The sequence below is a fragment of the Palaemon carinicauda genome, chromosome 27 (assembly GCF_036898095.1).
Source record: "Palaemon carinicauda isolate YSFRI2023 chromosome 27, ASM3689809v2, whole genome shotgun sequence".
Classification (NCBI taxonomy): Eukaryota; Metazoa; Arthropoda; class Malacostraca; order Decapoda; family Palaemonidae; genus Palaemon; species Palaemon carinicauda.
The window spans coordinates 81,565,730-81,587,882 of NC_090751.1; the positions used below are offsets into that span (position 1 = coordinate 81,565,730).

A 22,153-nucleotide genomic window follows, 5' to 3' on the forward strand; every position below is an offset into this window, starting at 1 on the left:
TCTATTTGTTGAGGTGGATGGTGGACCTCAACTTGAATTTCTGATTTATTCAGTTTATCTTCTGGTCCATTAGAAACATCAACAGACAAAACATCAAATTTATTTGATGTCATAACCTTGACGTTTCTAATGGAGGGTGGAGAGAGAGAAGGAGGTCTCTCTCTTTTCCTATTTATCAGTGGTGAGGATTTACCAGGTTTTTGCACCTTCCCTACCACAGGTGCACCTGGTAACTTTGTTTCGGGTGGAACTTCCATCAAATCAGGCAAGGACATGGCCTGAGAGAGGTTAGCACTATTGTTGGTAATGAGGGATGGAGTTTGTATAGAAGTGGGCAGTGTTGCAGTTTTAATACACAGTGGTAAAGCCTTGGAAGGCAATATGCTTACCTTGTCACGTAAAACTCTACTATCATTAAATGATGTATTTCCTTTTTGGGAATTACTGGCAGCCCTATGTGGGTTCGATGTCTCCTGTGGTATATTTTCTCTTGATTTCAGTGCATTTGCATAGCTGTTTGGTTTTTTCAGTAGTCTTTTGGCGTGTCCTACACTTGTGTTCTACACTGGATTTGTTGAGGGCTGCTTCTTCAAACTTATAAATCTCGCAGCTCCTGTCAGTGGATTTATGGTTTGAATTGCAATTCAAACAGCTGGGCTCAAGTGTACACTCTCCATGATAGGGACTGGCACAGATGCTACACATTTTTTCATTTTTACAAACTTTAGAAGGATGTCCAAATTTGAAACATTTGAAGCATTGTAAGGGCTTTTGTTTAAAAGGTCGAACTTTTATTCTTTCATTTTCAATATCGATGTGGAAAGGCACATCAGCATCCTGGAAAGTAAGGATAATCATTGACGTCCCAGGAATCTTATGGACTTTCCACACTGTTAATGGGCACATGGCTAGTATTTCCTCTTCTGTAAATTCGTAAAGATCTTTATTGAAGACTACTCCCCTTCCATAACTAAAGTTTAGGTGGGGTTTGACATCTAACATATCCTCATCACTGTTTGTCGTAAGGTTAGACAGTATTACTGATTGCGTGAATGATTTAGCATGGATTAGGAAGCTATTTTTCCCAAAGCGAGATATATCACCAGGTGCAATGGTTCCTACCTTTTTCTGAATTAGTTTGCTAATTTTAAAATAATTCCCATTACTCCCTTTAGGCTCGGCAACAAGCCACATTGGTGGTTTTGGCTTTCTTTGGGGGAGCATAGTTAAATCTATATCTTTCTCAAACCAGTCAGCAGGTCTATATACATCCAAACTGTTTGGTATCTTATCACATAGGGCACCCATGACATTTAGGTTATTAATTTTGATATCATTGATGTTACATATTGCATTGAATGCTTCTTCATGATTATTATAAGTTATCCATGAATGCCATTTTTCATTTTCAAGTTTCATTCTAATTTCTTTTATCATTCCATAGCATCTAAATGCTTTATATATCATATCATAATCAGTATTTATTGGAATTTGGGTAACATGAAGAATTCTTAGTTTCCCTTTGTTACCCGACTTAATTGGTTTTGAAACATTAGTAGAGGGGTCCTTTTTTGTTCCTAAGTCATCAACAGAATTTTCCTTAATTGAATTAGCAGAAGTCGTCAACAGTGCCGGGGGGGAGTCAGCAAATCCAGGGGATGGGGAGTCAGCATTTGAAGGGTCCATATTTAAGGGAGGGATTTTCAGGTTTTTTGTTGTTGTTTGGTTGGGGTACCTGCTTGAGAATTATAAGAAAGTATCATACGTTGGAAAGGAAATTTGTATTCTCCACTATCGGCACAATGAGAGTATACTTCCCAGATGGTCCACTCCATACCCTACCCGAAGGATAGCATCAAAACAGATATAGAGGCACAGGTGTAAGCTAAACCCGCCTGTTAGGACTGAGACCAAAGTAATATGGAATCATCCTCCCCATATCTGTAATGATGGGCTTCCGGCCAAAAGCCAAGAGTCCCACCTCAAGGATTGGATCCCCCTGGATTCCGATGACCCAACCCTTGAGAGTAGTTCCGCCAAAAAGGTCCAAACCATCTTTGGGATGGCTGAGATCATCCAATACTCTCATATATAGCTTTAAATGCGAATACCTCCCAACCGTGATCCCTTCTCCCATTCATCTAAGCAGGCAGTAATAACGAATGTGGAAATATCCACGCCATTTAAATAAAAATAGAAAAAAAAAAAAATAAATAAATAAATGAGCAAATAGAATAAATAAATATATATATATGCATACATCTACATATATATATATAAGTAAGAAAGATAATAATCATAGAGATAGGACAGCAAGATGAAAGAAAGTTGATGAAATTAGGAGAAGGTCGAAGTAATATTAAGCAGAAGAAAAAGATGAAAGAGAGAAATTTAGATTCGAACTGGGGGAGCAATTTCCCGAAGTTCGAGAGCCCTCTTGCCCGTCACCAAGATTCAGCACGGGAATGAAATGCCGTGCTGAAGCTCAATGACTTCGTCAAGGCATTCTCTCATTAAGAGGGTTGATGGGAGAAGTACAAGAGGAAGGCCAAGGTTTGGGTGGATGGATGGAGTGAAGGAAGCTCTGGGTGATAGGAGGATAGATGTGAGAGAGGCAAGAGAGCGTGCTAGAAATAGGAATGAATGGCGAGCGATTGTGACGCAGTTCCGGTAGGCTCTGCTGCTTCCTCCGGTGCCTTGGAAGACCGCGGAGGCAGCAGCAGTAGGGGATTCAGCATTATGAAGCTTCATCTGTGGTGGATAATGTCGGAGGGTGGGCTGCGGCACCCCTAGCAGTACTAGCCAAACTCAGTTGAGTCCCTGGTTAGGCTGAAGGAACGTAGAGAGTAGAGGTCCCCTTTTCTGTTTCATTAGTTTGATGTTGGGGAAGTGCCTTGGTATATGTATGTATCTATAACAAGATTCTGGAATGATCTTCCTAATCTTTTAGTTTAATCTGTACACATTTTTCTGGGATAACTCTGTAAAAGACTTGGCTAAGGAAGCAAAAAAAATGAGAAAAATGTGAGCGAGAGTTGTACTCATTTGAGCTGGGGGGTGCGCTAAATATGAAGAGTGCTCACGCTCTTTGAATTCATCTTAACAAAAGTGGGTATGTGTATAGAGGTAATGTCCTACTGGCCAGCCCGTATCAAATTAAGAGCACCCGCATGCTGAGGAGTGTGACAAGGAATAAACGTGAGAAGCAGGAGAGCATGTGTGTGCTATGGAGAAAACCTTCGTTGAGGAATGTGCTACCAGGCGAGGGCAATGTGAGGGCTCTCATAGGAGAGAGCACCAATTATAGGAGCTCAAAGGGGTGAACAACAAGTGTGAGCAAGATGAGTGTGTGTATACAGTTCAGGTGAGCAACATAAGTATGCGTTTACACAGTTCAGGTGAGCGAGTGTATACAAGCAAGCATGGTGAGTGCGAGTATACGGGTGAGAGCGATGAGTGCGAGTATACAGGCGAGAGCGATAGATGCTCACTAACACCCAAGTGATCGCGTTCATCAGGAATTTCTTTAAGAGTTGCATGCACTGGCTTGAGGCCGATTCTCACGACCCGTTATCTTTCAGACAGGCTGGCCGTCGGTTAAGCGTCATCTAGCTTTCTTACGTATATTCAAATGCAACTGTTCACACAACCTGTCAGGCTGACAGCGGCCCTTGGTCGTCAGCTGCCCGAGTCGGCTCGGCTTCCTTTCCAAGAAACCTAGGCCGGTTTGATGGCCGTTAGCCACTCGTCCCAACCAACGGGTTGATGATGTTTCGTGTGAATGAGGACCTGTATCGTACCTGTTCCTTTCGTGGCCTACAACCTCAACTTTTCCTCATATTATAGTCATAAAAATAAAAAATTTTAAGTAATTTTTATTTTTCCTAACATATTTACCGAGAACTACTTTCTTAGGAGTTACCTGTAATCTCCTCTCTACCGACAAGAGTTTTGTGTAGGATACCCTAAAACCCGTTTTCTATGAAGGGCTACCTCGGGCATTAGAGAATGTGCCCCGAGGGTAGCTTTGCGCTAGGTCGAGGTCCGCTTGGGTCGTCAACGCCAGTAAGTTCTTTGGATGTAGTACAATACTCGCAAGGGCAGAGAGGCACTCGGGGAAGGATGGGAGGGCCATTACCCGAAAGTAGTTCTCGGTAAGTATGTTAGGAAAAATAAAAATTACTTAAAATTTTTGATTTGTTCCAACACCAATACTTACCTCGAACTACTTTCTTAGGAGACTTACACTTTAGGAGGCGGGAGTGCTTTTCTGACCTACAGACCCAGTAAGCGGAAGCCAAGAGGCCTAGGTATAACGGTACATACTAGAAAAACGGACGATAGGGTAACTACACAAAGAGCTCACGTTAGTGTCTAAGTACTCACCCTTTGAAAAACTTCTTCTGATGTTGCATCCAGTAACGTAGTTGTGGAGAACGTGTTATCCAATGGTACAAGAGGGTTATCTCCGATGAGGATAGGGAAAAAACTGGGAATAGGATGAAAGGAAGCAAACCTGTGTCTCCCGGTTTGCTATCCACGATTGAGCCTGGGGCTTTTACCGTTAAATCACTTGGAGAGCGGAGATGACTGTCCCAATGGAGAACCCGTCTAAGGACTTCCTCGAGTAGTCCTTGAGGTAATGGGCAGTAAAAGTCGACTGGTTAGACCAGGTACCTGCCCGAAGGATCTGACCCACTGCCATGTTTTTCTCAAAGGCTAAGGACGTGCTCAGACCCCTGATGTCATGGGGTTTGGCGACGCCTGGCATAGCCAGATTTTCTTCCTTGTAGGGCCTGGTAATAACTTGTCTCAACCAGAAGGAAATGGTGTTCTTGGATACTTGTTTCATAGTAACACCCGTGGAGAAGAAGAGGCTCTTGATGCCTGGCCGGAGATGAGCCGTTCTTTCAAGGTATTTTCTAATGGCACGGACCGGGCACAATTTCAAATCCTCAGCATTACCCGTCTTAGGGATGGCTGGTATAGAGAAACCTTCGAATTTAGGATCCCAGGCAGCTGGGTTCTGGGTCTTCGCCACAAAAGAAGGAACGAACTTGAAAGATATTTCTTTCCACCCCCTCGAATGAGAGACGTCATAAGACAGCCCATGGATCTCCCCTACTCTCTTAGCGGAAGCCAAGGCTAGCAAGAAGACTGTCTTGAGAGTGAGATCCCTGTCTACGATATCTTTCAACGGTTCGAAGGGGGGGCTACTTAACATCTTCAGGACCCTAGCTAAGTCCCACTGAGGTACCCTAACTGATTGTGGGGGGCAGGACTGCTCGAAGCTCCTGACAAGCATCGAGATGTGCCTAGAGGAACCCAGGTCGATGCCCTTCAGGAGGAAGACTTGGCCCTTTTATGGCTGGGATTGACATTCCCATTTTTTCTCTGATATATACCAGAAAATCCGCTATGTCTGGGACCGAGGCTTTGAGGGGTTTAATGTGCCTCGAAGCGCACCACTTCGTGAAGGAGGCCCACTTAGCTTGGTAGACCGCAGCCGAAGACCTTCTCAGGTATAGCGACATCCTCTTAGCAGTAGCTGATGAATACCCTTCCTTCTTCAGGAGTCGCTCGATAGTCTCCAGGCGTGAAGACGCAGAGACTGTGGGTTGTCGTGAAATCTGAGAAAATGTGGTTGGTGTAGAAGATCTGACCTCTCGGGGAGTGGCCACGAAGGTTGACTCGCCAGGTCTTTTAGGTCTGCGAACCACTCTCTCTCCGGCCACCAGGGCGCTACCAAAGTCATCCTTAAGTTTCGGGCCGTCCTTACTCTGTTGAGTACTTGCCTTATCAACGTGAAGGGGGGAAAAGCGTACACGTCTAGGTTGTCCCACCTGTGCTGAAAGGCATCCTCCAAGGCTGCCTTCGGGTCTGTTACAGGAGAACAACACATGGGAAGTTGAGCGTTCAGTTTGTTTGCAAAGAGGTCCATCACCGGGGAACCCCAACGTTGGATGATGAGCTTGGCTACTTCTGGAAGGAGGGACCATTCTATCCCTACTATTTGGCCCACCCTGCTGAGACCGTCGGCCAGCACGTTCTTTTTCCCGGGGATGAACCTTGCTAATAACACAACCTCGTTCGTTTCTGCCCAATCTAGAATCTTTATGGCGAGATCGCACAATTCCCTTGACTTCAATCCTCCTTGCTTCTTTATGTACGCTACCACTGTGGCGTTGTCGCACATCAAGGCCACAGTGTTTCCCCTTAGTAGATCTGCGAAGTGTAGGCAAGCTTTCTGGACTGCCTTCAACTCTAGGACATTGATGTGTACAGTAGGCCCCTTTCCCCGTCCATCCAGGTTCCTCTCGCTGTCTCGTCGAGGAGATGGGCTCCCCATCCCTGGTTGGAGGCGTCTGTGAACAGAAGTAACTCGGGTCGTTCGCGAAGGGCATCCCCTTGAGCGAGTTTGACCGGCAATGCCACCATTCCAGGGAGGGCCTCGTGTTTGGTAGGACTGGGATTAGTACTTGGTGCGAGTCCAGTTGGCACCAGAGGTTCTTCAGGTTCCATTGGACGGCTCTGAGTCTGATTCTCCCCTGGGGAACCAGTTTTTCAAACGACACCAGATGCCCTATTAGTCTTTGCCAGTCCTTCGCTCTCCTGGGGCGCCCCGATAGGAACGGGCGAATGATCTCCATCAGATTGTTTATTCTGTCTTCTGAAGGAAAAGCTTTTCCCAGAAGGGTATCTAGCGTCATCCCCAAGTAGGTCATTCTGGTGGAGGGGGATAGGTTTGATTTTTCCGGGTTGATCACGATACCCAGATCCTTGCAAAACTGGAGAAGTTTCCTCCCTTGCTCCTTCAAGAGGTCCTTCGAGGAGGAAAGAAGCAACCAGTCGTCCAGGTATCGGATGAGGCGAATGCCTCGTTCGTGAGCCCACACTGAGACTGTCGTGAAGACTCTCGTGAATACCTGGGGCGCCGTTGACAATCCTAAGCAAAGGGTCTTGAATTGCAGGATCTGAGTGCCCCATTTCACCCGGAGAAGCTTTCGACTCGAGGGGTGGACCGGAATTTGAAAGTAGGCGTCCTTGAGGTCTATGGTCATCATGTAATCTTTCTCCCTCAAGGACAGTAGGACTGACTTCGGAGTGTCCATTTTGAAGTCTGTCTTCTTTATGAATTTGTTGAGAGCCGACAGATCTATAACCAGCCTCCACACCCCCCGTCGCTTTTTCTACCAGGAACAGACGACTGTAGAAACCCGGCCCTGGGTGTAGAATCTCCTCCATGGCGCCCTTCTCCAACATGGAGGACACCTCCTCTTGAAGGGCGGTCCTCTTCAATGGATCCTTGGGACCAGCCATTCCGACCGGATGGCCGGAATTAGAGGGGGTGGTTCTGCTAAGAACGGTAACCTGTAGCCCTCCTTCAGTACGGACACTGTCCAGGGCTCCGCTCCGTGAGCTTTCCATGCTTGCCAATATAGTCTGAGGCATCCCCCAACCTGAGGCTTGGGCAGGGGTAGGGGGCCTCCCACTCTATCTCCTCCTGGAGGAGCAGCCTGAACAGCCTCTCTTGGAGGCAGCATAACCAGTCCTAAAGGAGGCTGAAGCTGCTGGGGCTCCCCTACGGGGGGGCTGAGGTGCTGAGGTTCAGGAGGCAGAAGGAGCTTCTCTCTTCGTCATGCTAGGAGGGGCTTGAGACGTTGGGGCACTGTCTGAGACTGACCTCTTGTAGGGCAGTCTCCTTGTCGGCGTAGGCCTGGGGGTGCTTAATTCTTTTCTTTTAGACACCTTCTCCATAATGGTTTCTAAGTCCTTCAAGGGGAACAAGGAGTCACCCCACAAGGGAAGGCTCCTTATAGCCCTCGCCTCCCTGTCTGGGACCTTTCGGGACACCTTAGCCAGGATGGTGTCTCTCTTGCAGAGTACCCAATTCGCTGTCAGGGCAAGAGATTGGTACGTCAGGAACTTAAGCGTCTTGCCCCCGGAGGTGATAAGTTCCCTCAGGAGGCTTTGCTGTTCCGGGTCTGTAGGATCAAACGTAGCTTGCACCCCTACTAAGGTGGAAGCCCACCAGTCTAGCCAAGAGGAGACGTGCACCAGGTCCCTTGACATTTCCTCCATCATCGCAGCCTCCGATGGAGAAAAACAAACTGGGGCTGAAGAGGCTCTGTCCTCCGAGACGCCCTGGCTCAGGATGTCAAGAGAAGGTTCTACTTTGCAGGCTCCCAGCCGCCGTCCTTCTGGTACATAGACCTTGCCCTGCGTTTTGAGCCCCTAAAGCAACTTAGAAGAACTCTGAGTCTTGGGGACTTCGGCATTACTTGCCACCACTCTATCCACATGCTCCTGTCCCAGGACGAGATCCCGGGCTAGAGGAAGAGCCAGGGAGGTCTTAGGCTGGGTAGGGGCCTGCATCAACCGGATTAGGCTGGACCTCCAATAGTCCTCGTCGGTAGCTGCCGGTTCTTCTATTATGTGATGCCTCCTGATAAGGCCAATCACTCTTCTATAGGCCGAGTCCTCCGTCGGGGAACCCTCTCTACCGTCGGCCGAAGCCTCGGCTTGAGCCCAGGGAGCCGGGTCACCGGGCACTCCCACCGGGCGCCTTGTTCTTGACACAACAGGCACTCCCCTGCCGAGGTACTGGTCCTCCCCGGCAGAGGCTTCCGCACCAGGGGCAGGGGTTAGGACAGGCATCGCCGACCCCGCGAGGACTAGTGTCCGCTCATGATCCCTGGGGGACAAGGACGCGGATCCCGTGGACTGACCCGACAGCGGGAACCGTTCCTTTCGATCCGAGGGCTGCACCAGCTGGGCTGGTTCGGCCAGGCTGCCCGTAAGGAAGCGCGGTTCCCGCCCCGGAGGCTTCGCGGTCTTATGCCTGCCTGCAGAGGCTTTCTCGCAAATCTCCCTGCGAGGGTCATAACCGAGCTTGGAGGACGGTCTCCTTGGCGAGAAATCCTTGGACCGCCAGTCCGGGGAACACTGTATCTCCATCTTACGGGGTACGAAAACCCAATCGCCATCGGGTGACCTACTCCTCCTGTGTTTTCTTTGTGGAGAACGGGAGCGCCTCCTGCTGTATCTGGAACGTGACCTTGAGCGGGAACGCCTGCTCCTGGACCGCTCCCTCCGACGTCGATGTTTCCTCCTGGCTTCTTCACCCGACGAGAAAGACTCCTCTGAAGAGCCCGACATCACTGTACTTACCGTACGGCGGGCGGGAGCGGGAACCGCGGGGGTCTTCGCGACTCGTTGCGTACCCGAGGTAGAGGGTTGTAGGAATTCTTCAGGAACTTCCGTGAGAGGGGTTGGGAACGAGGTTTGGCGCCCAACACTAGGGAACCAGGAATCCAGGCCCTCTTCCATTCGCATAGGGGACCTACCCGGTGTCTTAGGAAGCTTCCATCCGAAGGCATCACTCCCTGCGGAACCCAACTTACCCTGGTTGTCGCCGCCTGCCGAAGAACCTGAAACACAGGCCCACGAAGGGGGCAAAGACACAGAAACAACGTTGCTACACCACAAGGGGTCATCGGAGGAAACGTGCCCCCCAAGCACAAGGGCCGAGTCTCCAGAGCACCTTGACACAGCACTACCGGGCTCCTCACTAGCCCGAGAAGGCCCCGCAATCCCCACTTCACATTCCCCAGATTCCTGGGAAAGAACGCTCGGTTCTTTCCCCACGATGGACTTACCTCGGCCCCTACTCTGGGTAGAGGAAGGCGAGACAGAAGCCCCGTCGGACCGTTCACTGGGCGACGGTTGCAGCGAAGAAGCACTAGCTTTCCTGGATGAACGCTTCGACGATTTTCTCTTCTTCATGCCGTAACGCACCCACTGAATATCACTCCAACTAACACACTCGGGGCACGTATCCGAAGACGAACAAACTTTGCCCCTACAGGAAGAGCAAAGGGAGTGAGGGTCCACTTCAGGCTTGGAGAGGAACGCTCCTCACGATTTACCGGCTCTAGGCCCAGGACAACGGCGGATTTGCTCCATAACGCACAAACACAAGACACAGGAACGCAGGGAATCAAGGAATACACTGGGGAAGCACAAGGGCGGGAAGTGAACACACAGGAACACAAGGGATAAGTACAGGTTACCACGCGGTAAACACGTGGGATACACGCAGCGCACACAAAGGGTCGAGAGAGAACGAGAGCGACGTGGTGACACGTCGCGACCAGAGAACTTACTGGCGTTGACGACCCAAGCGGACCTCGACCTAGCGCAAAGCTACCCTTGGGGCACATTCTCTAATGCCCGAGGTAGCCCTTCATAGAAACGGGTTTTAGGGTATCCTACAAAAAACTCTGGTCGGTAGAGAGGAGATTACAGGTAACTCCTAAGAAAGTAGTTCGAGGTAAGTATTCGTGTTGGAACAAATTAGAGTTAGTTTGTTATTGACACCATGAATGAGAGGTTAATTGAACTTGTTCAAGGCTATGAGATGTTCTTGGCATGGTGCATAAAGTGTAATGATGTTGCATAACTTATTTTATCAACACAATTATCAACCAACATCTTATAGTGTCAAAATTATTGTAATTTACTCGGTCCTCAAGTGACAGAGTCTAAGCAAACAATGAAAACTGCGAGTGGGTAAACGGATAGGGAATACCTTGTGTAAATGTACAACATTTCGACGGTGGTTAGCCACTGGCCAGCCTCTCGGAAAGAAAATAGGTCGTGTGAATCGGCCTTTAACTGGAACTATGCAGTTTGGTGGATAAACAAGATGAGTAGACTGATGAATGCAAAGAGTAAGCACAAAATAGTAAGCACAGATCATGTGCTTGTGAGTACGAGCAATTCATATGAAGAGCTCGTTGAAGTAGGAGAGCATAATTATGGCGTGCACTAACTGGAGAGTGATTCGCGCAATTAGAGCGCACAAACTAATAAGCGCACTGGGTACGCAAAATGGCTAGCTCACAATCAGGAGAAGCGACGAGCGTGCCAGTAGAGGTGAGTATGCCAGTAATGATGAGTGTGATGAGCGCAATAAAGGCGCGCAAGTTGGTGAGCAAGACTAATACATGTGAAAAGACGGTGTTAGGTGCACACGAATAGGTGGACATGATGGCCATATATACACAGGCGAGCCTGGTGGGCATGTGCCAGCTGATGAGCACTATGATTATACTCATATAAGTTGGCATACTTAGTCCAGGGTGTGAGCGCCAACAGGTGAGGGCGCATTTGAGGGTATCGTACACTTAAAAGATCTCACATAGTGCTTTGATGTATCTGAGGAGGCAATGGTCCTTCTTTTCCTTACTATCCATGATGCCTCTTCACAGTGCATCTGTCCTTTCACCTCTGTAGGGTGTGTAGCGATTGACGAATCCTAGACAGACGGAGAAGTTGAACAAAATGGACTTCAGTATTCAGGGAAGGAGAGGTTGTCATATCGTCTGTGTCACCATGGTATGAGCTCTAGATACTACAGACAAGGAGGGTGGGGCTCCACATCAGGTATTCCTTCTGCCAGTGTGGCAGATGAGGAAGATACCAGACAGGCAGTATCCTGTCTTGTAGTGATTTATGGCCTAGGAATGGCCAGAGCGTCCTTATGGACAATTTTTGGCGTTGATGACGATGATGCAGCTTACTGAGAGGTGAAGGGTAGAGAATAACAACTGCCTCTCCTGAAGACGCACCTACCACTGGCTCTCTCATAGCTAGCCCAAGAGTAATATCACAGTCATAGACAGAGAACGGTCAGAAGTTTAGTTATGGAAAGAATGCCCAAAGACTTCCTCATCTTCAAGAATGACCCTGAAGCGAATGATGCCATTTTGGCTTCTTTTTCATACGACACTCCACCCACTGGCCCAACGGCCAATATCAACACTAATTGCAAGGGGAAGACTGCAAACAGTTATGTCCCCTGCAAGAGGCTCACAAAGAATTGTGATCCAAGTGACTCCTGTTCATTAAGGTGTTGCAATTCTATTCAGCAACTCCAAGGCAGGACTGCATAGCCACACATGGCCTCGTCATCACAAAAAATACACACTTTCACTCTGTAAAGGCAAAGAAGAAAATAGTTAAACAGCCAAGATTTGGACTTCGATAGTTTGTTTGTACAATTGGGGCAAGACTTTCCTACCACCAGCCAGTAACTTTCGACAAACATCATCAAGCTGAAATCCTACAGTACTCCTATTAAAGGAAAATGGTTTGAATTCCTGTAGGAACAATAACATTTTCCTCATTACTGTACTAATATTTGTAAAATATTGCTTTTACTCATATTCTCCATGCATCGTTCTAGTAAAACAAGTAACTTTACAACCTATCTTCTAATCATTATAACATACTGTAAACAAGAAAATTACAATAATATTTTCAAACCACCTCTATAAACTGGAATGTAGTCAGAGTGTATTCATTTTCTCACCTCCCATAATGTTCGATCATCTCGATCTACCTCTTTATCAGAAAACCAATCTTTAAATTCCAGCAGCAGTTTGATCAGTAAGTTAATGGATCTATCTGTCCATATCATCGTACCTAAAAACAGAAATGAGAAATTTTTTTATCAAAAACATTGTTTGGTTTCAAGGCAAAACTTGGAATATATCCTACATTATGTCAAAAATATCTTGAATACATTTTACCAAAATATACTTTGCAACATTGGCTGATGAACCTCATATTATGGAAAAGTTTTCTAGCTGTAATGTTTTATATAAAAATAAAATATATTATATTGGACTGGCCTCTGAGATCATCATTAAGATGAAGATTTTATATCTAGAGACAAAGATAAGTTTTATAACATATGATAAGCATATGGAAAATCAATTCGGGAGAAAATAGTATTGGCACATAATGTACAAAGTACAGTAATAACTACATTGTTAATTGGATCCAAGAGACTAGATGTAATTAAATTTTTTATGTAGGTCATATTTCTGCCTTATAAAATTACTTGAAGGTTCCCTATGTATGTTCCGATCATGAAAAAGTACTTACACCCTGCTATCATTTTATAAAAACCAGATACTGTACTTGCATTAATAAGCTTGTATATATGTATAAAGCACAGTACGGTACATTATAAGTAATTGATTGTTATTTTCTGACTTAGAGACTGATATAAAATTATGTTATGTAAGTTAGATTTTACTTTTGTATATATTTAAGGAGAGCAATGACAAGTGGAAACTGATGGATGTTAAACTGACGTAATACCCCAACCGATATTGTTAATTTATTTTGATGTCAAAAGCCAATTTCCGATATACAGTACTCTAAGCTTGAATTTCACCCTATCAAGTCACTTCTTTATGCATGTATTATACATGACAAAGTACTTGTAACTTGCTATCATTTCATAAATATCTAACACAGTACCTACATAAATAAGTCTAATAGCACTTGAATGAAAAGTAAATAACAATTGAGAGAGAGAGAGAGAGAGAGAGAGAGAGAGAGAGAGAGAGAGAGAGAGAGAGAGAGAGAGAGAGAGAGAGAGAGAGAGAGAGAGAGAGAGAGAGAGAGTGTGTGGGGGGAGGAGAGTAAAATGTGAAACCATTTACAGTACATTAGTATTAACACATCAACACTAGTAATTTTTTCCTAATATTGGCATTTCTTCTGTGAATTGGACACAAAAGAAGGTTGAATTGGAACTGACAAACTAATTAATGGAGGGGGATAACAATAATGTGGTTGTTGGTGCTGGGCTGCTAAACGATGTTTCTTTGGCATCAAAGTCAGCTGACAACACTGTAGCCATTCGTTTTTCTGGTCTTACAAGGAAATGATCTATACTTTGTTGAATAGTATTCCTTGTCTTACCTTTGAAAATTGTTCTATATGAAAGAGATGCATCAACACCAATATTAGATAATTTGGCAAAACGTTCTGCAATAGGATCCTATGTCACAAAGATTGACGCCCACTTTGATCGATAATAAAAACACTGTTACATTTCTTTACACCTGAAGTTCCTTGATTCTGGATTAGGGAAACTTCCTTCAATTTCCCATAGTTCCTCTATCTACACAATTCTTCCTTAGTTAGTGGTTGCTTGAGGGTCTCACTCAACTTTTCAAAATCTTCTAACTCCATCTAAAGTTCCTTAATAATAGATACCAAATGCTTCAATAGGTCTTTTACTGGTTCATCAAAACCTTTGAAATCATAAATATATTCATTGCTGTTCATGTCACTTCAATCCAAAAACCACTGATGTTTAGTACTGCCGGATAAATGTTGTAGTCCTTCCAAAAATCCTGAATGTCTATGCCACCATCTAAAGACATAGCATTCAAGGGCTGGTATAGGGTAGGTCATAGATAGTACTTCTTGAAGAGAGCTATGATGCTTTGTTCCATGGGTTGAATGTGAAACATACTGTTTAGGGGCAATAAAAAGACACTCACATTTCAGCCTAAGAGATTCATATGATTAACATAACCTAATAAGGGAGTTTCTTTCCCTTGCAATATTCCTTGACTGGTGATATAAAATGGCCAGTGAACCATTCATCAAAATATACAATGGAAGGAAGCATTAGCTTTGTGGTATTCTTGAGTGCCCGAGGATTAAGAGCATGGTAGATTAACAGTAGCTTCAGCTTGAAATTGCCAGTAATGTTATCCTCTAACAATGTTTGCCAATCTTTGGCTACCTTGAATGGGGAACTCAGGTTTTCCTTCCAAATTAAAGGGGGTCTCATCATCACTGAAGATGAGTTCTGAAGGAATTTGTGCTTCATCAAGGATTAATTTCAGTTATGGGAAATTCTTCAGCAGCAACAGTACCATTTCCCCATAATTGTAATTTTGTGCTTGCTACAACATTTCTTGAATCAATTAAACCAACCATGACTTATGACAAATAAGTTGTCCTTTTCCTCGTGATTATTTTACGTTTAAATAAAGACTTGGTCTTCTCTTGGGTCAGTATTTGGCTCGTAAAATTTCATTCAGGCATCTGCCTTTTTATCAAAGGGATAATGAACATTCCATTTCATCGAAAATTATGCCTTTCTTCACATTAATAGTAAAATTTTTAAATGACGGAGCCTTTTCAGTAACATATAGCACTGATCAATGCTGTCTTTATCATGGATAATGGTGGACACCATTGGTTGAGCCAGGCCTAAGGCCCGCTCACAATGTTGACCGCATTTTCCCGCCTTTTCATACCTCTTTACCATGTTCATTTTATCTTAAAGTTATAACATCAAGCTTGGATTCACTACCTTTACTTTCATAGGGGGAATGGGTAAAATCAAGAGAGATTGCAAAGACAAAACAGGATAATATAACAAATTTGGAAATACAGTAATTTGTATTTTTCCTAACATACAAACCTAGAGCTATTTATAGGGTATTACTTTCAGCAACGCTGAAAACCAGCCAAGACAATATTAGTGAGGGATAATTACCCCATCCGCTAGTTAGCAGGAGGGGGTTGGGGTAGACTAGCTATCCCGCTCACTCACAACTGTCGGTTGAGTAACCTCTTTTGCTTTCTGGCAGGACTTCTAGGGGGACAGGGTGCTGGGCCATTTTGTAAAAATAGCTCCAGGTTTGTATGTTAGGAAAAATACAAATTATTTCCAAATTTGTTATTTGTTTCGACACAAATACAAACCTTTGCTATTTATAGGGTGACTTACTCTTAGGAGGGAGGAAGTTCTACCAACTGGCCTTGGTCATGACCCAGGGTTCCCTCTAATTGATCTTTGATCTAATTAGTAGGAACCCTACCCTCGCTAAAATCAAAGTAGTTACAAGGTAACTCACTGATAGCGGCCTGCAGAAGCTTGTATGAGAGAGACTCGTGGCTTGTCTTTACGTAGGAACTCGAATATAAGCATGAGTTCTAAGATATATCCAATACCCCCCCTCATGAGGTATTGGTGACATAACAAAGTATTTATTCATACTCAGGATGCACAAGGGAAATGGATATTATCTGCAGAGGGGTGAGGTCAGCTATGCTTTGGTCATGCGGAGCTGTTTCCCCAGGGGGGGGGGGGAGAAGGAGAAAGAAAGAAGGGAGCCAGACATTCTTTTTATTCACCCCAGACTAACCCGTGTAACCTCAGCCCTCAACCCTCTGCTACTTGTCTATCAAGGAGATTGAGGCATTAGATCACTTGTTGTGCGGCCACCAAAGGACCAAATGAGAAGGATTTCATGCTCCTCTGGGTTACGTCTTTCAGGTAGTGGGCTGTGAAGGTCGTCTAACGCTTCCACACGCCCGCTTACAATACCTGTGCCAAAGAAAAATTCTTCTTGAACGCCAGAGACGTTGCAATGCCTCTGACGTGATGAGCTCTGGGTCGGTTGGACAGAGGAGGATCTGGATATAGAGCGTATTCGATTACTTTCCTTACACGGGGGCGAGCGTTTGCTGTTCTTCTTAAGTAACACCTCAGACTCCTTACTGGACATAGCAACAGTTGATCTGGATCTTCGGTTAAAGAACGAAGACTCTCTATCCGAAATGGGCCGAACCTGGAGTCTGGCACACCCGAATTTTGAGTTTTAGCTACAAACTTGGGGATGTAGTTGAGGATTACTTCCCCCCATCTCCTAGAGTGGAAGACATCAGCAGATAGACCATGAAGTTCGCTGACTCTCTTGGCCGAAGCTAGAGCGAGCAGGAACACCGTCTTTCATGTGAGGTGGTAATCGGAGGCCAGGCGTAGTGGTTCATAGGGGAAGCCCTTCAGAGACCTGAGGACCCAAACCACGTTCCAAGGGGGAGGTCTTAGCTCTGCCTGGGGACAAGTAAGCTCGTAACTGTGTATGAGCAAAGAAAGTTCCAACGAGGAGGAAATATCGACTCCTTTTAGTCTCAAGGCGAGACTCAAGGCTGAGAGGTAGCCTTTGACTGCCGAGATCGAGAGAAGCATTTCTTCCCGAAAGTATACAAAAAACTACGCTATAGTTGGAACAGAGGCATCGAGGGGAGAGATAACCCTTCCATGACACCAACCACAGAAAACTGACCATTTCGCCTGGTAGACTGCCTCTGTGGATCTCCTGAGGTGTCCAACCATTCTTTTCGCAACCGGTTGCGAAAAGCCTCTCTGTGTGAGGAGGTGCTGGATAGTCTCCAGGCGTGAAGTCGAAGCGAAGCTACGGCCTTGTGGAAGATGTTGGCATGTGGTTGTTTGAGGAGGTCGTGCTGTGGAGGGAGCTCCCTCGGGATCTCCGTGAGGAGATGCAGAAGGTCCGGGAACCATTCTGCGTGATGCCATAGTGGAGCTATGAGGGTCATTTGCAAGTTGTTGCTTGCTCATCCAGGTTTATCCAATGTTATTTGAAAGCATCTTGCCAAAGAGCTTGGGGATCCGGGACTGAGGAGCAGTACAACGGGAGCCTGAAATTCAGGGCTGTTGCGAACAGATCCACCGTCGGAGAACCCCAAAAGTCAGGACTTTGTTGGCTATCAAAGGATTCAAAGACCACTCAGTGTCAATTATCTGAGTCACTGTCCTCAGCTTGTCTACTAGCACATTCCGCTTGCCCGGAATGAAGCAAGCTGATAGTCACCGAGTTGTCCTCTGCCCATCTGAGTATCTCTACTGCAAGATGGCACAGCTGCTGCGAAAAGGTACCGCCCTGTTTGCTTAGATAAGTTACTACCGTGGTGTTGTCGCTCATCAACACCACGGACTGCCCCGCCAGGACCTGGTGGAACTTTTTGAGGGCCAGAAAGGCTGCCTTCATCTCCAAGAGATTTATGTGCTGGTACCTTTCTGATTCGGATCATTGGTCGGAGATGTAATGGTACAGAATGTGAGCGCCCCACCCTTCTTTTGATGCATGCGAAAAAAACATCAATTCCGGGGGAGAGACAAGAAGATAAACCCTTTTGCAAAGGTTCGGCTCCGCCAACTACCACCTGAGGTCCGACTGTTCCTCTAGCCCTATGTGGACTAGGTGATCCCGGGAATCAGAGTGTTGGTTCCACTGGGATTTCAGTCGCCATTGGAGGGATCTCATCCTGAGGCGACTGTTGGGGACCAGTCGGGTCAGGGAAGAGAGGTGACCGAGAAGGCAAAGCCAATACTGTACTGCGCCGGGAGCTCTTCCCGACTGAGGAAGACCTGTGCTATCTCCCTCAGTCTCTGGATCCTTTTGTCTGATGGAAACGCTTTGTGCCTTAGGGTGTCTAATCGCATGCCTAGGTATACCAGTTCTTGAGAGGGGAGCAGTTGAGACTTCTCGAGGTTTACCACGATCCCTAGATCCTGACAAAACCTTAGAAGCTCGTCTCGGTGGCGGAGAAGGGCCGCCTCCGAGTCTGCCAGAATCAGCCAGTAGTCCAAGTATCTTAGGAGACGGATGCCGACTCTGTGAGCCCAAGATGATACTAGGGTGAATACTCTCGTGAATACCTGAACTGGTAATGCTTCCGATTGAACGTGAACCTTAGATACTTCCTGGAAGACGGGTGAACTGGGATCTGGAAGTATGCATCCTTTAGATCTAGAGTGTACATGAAGTCCTGGGGTCTTATCGCTCATCTGACTCTGTCAGCCGTCTCCATCCTGAAAGGTGTCTGTTCGACAAACCTGTTCAGGGCCGAGAGGTCGATGACTGGTCTCCAGTCTCCAGGCGCCTTTTTCACAAGAAAGAGTCGACTGTAGAAGCCTGGGGGCCCGTCGAGGACCTCCTGGAGAGCGTCCTTCTCCAACATGGACTGGACTTCTGCCCTGAGGGCAAACTCCAGTGGGGATCCTTTCGCACAGGAGTTCGATGGAAAGGGCACTCGAGTCAGTGGAGGGAGAGAGAGCGTGAACGGGATACGATAAACTGAACAAATCACCTCGACCGTCCAGAGTTCCACCCCGTGGTGAAGCCACCTCTACCAGCGGCTTTGCAGGCATCCCCCCACAGGTGGGCAAATGGGAGGATTACCTGTTTTATTGAGACCGGCCTCGGCCGGATCCCTTCTTACCCTTTCCTCCACGAAAGGACTTTTTGCTGTAAAAGGCCTGCTTTGCACCTTTTCTGGGCTCGAACCTGTGCCGCCCAGTGAATAAGCTCCATTTAGCACTTATTCTTAGGTAATTTACTGCTAAATATACCAGAGAAAAAATGTAAAGGAGTGCTAGGTTAACTAGCTCGCTCACCTATTGGTGTCGGTATAAAATTGGGCGTATAATCCATAGGTCCCGCACTATTTAGATTCATCCACGACAAAGACCCCAATAGAGGAGAGCCGTTCAACCTCACTCGGCACCACCAACTCTGCATCCGCTCAGAACCCAACTCCTTTTAGCACGCCTGTGTTGTAACCCGCTTTTTTGTTGTGCTCTCGTATTTCGCTTATTTTCCACTGGATTATGGCTTCTTCGTCGGTTTCCCAGGAGACACCGTCTAAGTTAAGTACCAAGCTATGTTTTGCTGTGTTTTGAGCATTCTAGATCGTTTAATATTTAAATTATAGGAGTTTATTCTCTTCGTTCATATCGATCTTGCTTGATTCCGCTTACAGTTGGTACTCCTGTTTTGAGAGCTTTTAGTTTCACTCGCGGTGTTACTATGTGTATTATTTTTATTATTAATTAAATGTTATTTGTTATTGTGGATATTCATTATTTAGCGTTTAGAACCCTCGTGGTTCATTTTTAGGGCCGATATCAGTTACGTATCGTTATGGCTTGCCGACCTTCGTTACTAGGCGGCAATTTTATTTTATAAGTCATCAGGTATGTCCTTTGTGATTTATTTATTATGTTGCATGCCTTGCCCTAAATTTTTTACGTGTATATTTATATAATTTTTCAACGCTATTACTATTATAATGAATATTTGTGCTATTACTCCGTTTGATCTGTCTGGTTGGGGATCGTCAGTTGGTAGCCTTGCTGCTCCGTATCACGTGATCCTCCCCCAAGCTCCCCCTCTCGCTAGGTGGGCGGCTAGGCTTCTCTCCCCCCTCCCCTAGGGGACCGTTGCCTTCCCTCCTTTTAGAGGGGGTAGTTCAGTGTTTATGGACTTTGTCCTCCGGGTGTCCCGGCGGGTTCGTCTCTGTCTAGACGGGTTGGCCACCGGTCAACAGAGTTGGATCCCGGTGCACCCTATTTTATATTCACTTATCACACTTTTATTATGTTATACGAAACCCTCCGGGTTCGGTTGGCGGTTCTTATCTACAGTTCCGCCCCCCTATTAATTTATAACAGTTCCTATGATTATATATGATTATATATATGACAGATTACTATCTCGGAGTTCCTATATGAATTGGTTTATGGATATACTTTTATTTCCCGGCCCGGGGCTTAACCTCGCCCCGGGAAATCAGACACTATGTGTCTTAATCCTTTGTTGCATCCTTTTTATGCTCCCGGCTCGACCGGAATGGATAGCTATACTCTAGTCTTAAGTTAGACTTATGTTTAGGCCCGGGTCCTCCGGACCCGCCCCTACTTAAGAGTATTACAGTTAAGTTCTAGTCTTAAGTTAGACTTATGTTAGTCCCGGGTCCTCCAGACCCGCCCCTACTTAAGAGAATTACAGTTTCTCATATACTATTCTTTTTATAGATGGTGCATTGTCAGACGACGGCCTGTGCGGCTGTTCTGCATCAGCCTTGTGGGCATACCGTATGTCGGTCTCACGCCCTCTGCGGGGTTCAGCTGGAGGACATCGTGGTCTGGCACCCTGATAACTGCATGGTCTGTTTTGACCTCATCACCACCCTTGGATTTGACTCGGTGAGTCCTGTTGGCTATGTTGCCTTCTTGTTTATCTTACCTTTTTTGGTATACATACACTATTTAGTAAGATTTCTATGGTCTTGAAGGACCACTGGGAGTCTGCCTTTTTATAATTCCCACTATTATTTCAGGCATCCCCGGAGCAAAAGTCTGCGGCTCGGGCCACACTGAAAGTGTGGGTTGGTGGTTTTGCCCGAAACGTAAAATCCAAGCAGCCTTACGTCCTATCCGAAGACTATTGTGCCATGGTCTATCCTAACGCCAAGTCTTCAGCCGCTGTGGCTAGGCATGTTGCAGCTCCCATCATTGCCCACATTGATGCCACCATAGCGGGGTTTATTGATCAAGATCAAGATCCGTCGGATGCCCCCGGAGATCTGGAAGACAATGTTGCTTCCATGAACCTGGACGTCGAACCCATGTTATTGGATGATCCAGACGCAGGTAGGGTGGTAAGTGAGGCAGGTGTTACCGGCGCTGAGATTCCTATCCTCAGCCCCGCTCTTTCTTCTTCTTCTGATCGCTCTTCCTTTCATGGTTTTTCTGGGGACCGTGATTCGTCTCAACGATCACACCCGGTTCCCCCCAAGGATAAGTCTACATCTAGAACCTTACCTAAAGCTCGTAAGCCTCACAAGGCTTCCCATAGTTCTAAGCTGAATACAAACCCGTCATCTAAGGCTTCCGGCTCCTCCTCTAAGTCTCACGACCCGGGAGTACAATCCGCCACTCCTACTCCTAGCCCGGGCCTTTCCGAATCAGCCATGCTTCGCATTGTGTCGGAGATGCACGCTAAGTTGGTGTCGGAAATGCAGGCCAAGATGGACACGATGTTCTCTAACATCAGTCAGAGACTTGGGGCATTAGAGCAAGGTGCTCCGGAGCGAGTCCAAAGCTCTCTCATTCCGGATGCCTCTAAGCTCCCGCCGTTTACCAAGAATAATCCTTGGCGCATGGCTCTTCATTCTCCGTTCTCAGACGGAATGTTAACTTTGGAAGGTCTTGGCACTCGTCCTCTAGAGGACTTTGAATTCTTTCCTCCTGGTCTGGCATTTCCATTTCATGGTTATGCCAGGCTTACCGAGGAAGCTCTGGTTCGGCTAGATAAGGTCCCCAAAGAGACCGTCATCTTCCCAAAAGAACAAGCCCAATCTGTTTGGGCTAGGTTCCTGAACGACATTGGTTGCACCAACACCATGTTGACGCCGTATAAGAGTTCCTTCACAATGTTTTTAATGGATAAAAACACCGTGACTCCATGCATCAATAAGGTAGCAGAGCTTGCTTTCCAATATGCTCTGGAGGAGAAGCCCTTGCCTCCCATCCGAGAGGTGGATCCGATCTCCCTCCTTCTTCCTTCTGGCATTGAGTGTTGGGGCAATGTCCATACCACTTTTACCTCTGGCAAGCTATCAGCGGACTGTGCCTCAGTTTTGTTTAGTGAGCGGCTTCCCCGTCTCCCGGAATCCCTCA

At 46.3% G+C, this 22,153-nt stretch overlaps 1 protein-coding gene and 1 long non-coding RNA gene across 5 annotated transcripts in view; one reads left to right on the top strand and one right to left on the bottom strand.

The window, feature by feature from the left end:
* LOC137620770 (uncharacterized) overlaps nucleotides 1-22,153 on the top strand; it is a 311,911-nt gene that overhangs the window by 126,431 nt on the left and 163,327 nt on the right. The gene's annotated exons all lie outside the window — the stretch shown is intronic.
* Nucleotides 1-22,153, bottom strand: part of LOC137620768 (uncharacterized) — a 146,880-nt gene that overhangs the window by 18,576 nt on the left and 106,151 nt on the right. For all 4 annotated transcript variants that reach the window (XM_068351182.1, XM_068351184.1, XM_068351181.1 and 1 more), the window contains exon 5: nucleotides 12,377-12,489. In XM_068351182.1, coding sequence (XP_068207283.1) covers nucleotides 12,377-12,489 — 113 coding nt within the window. The remainder of the gene's footprint in view (nucleotides 1-12,376; nucleotides 12,490-22,153) is intronic.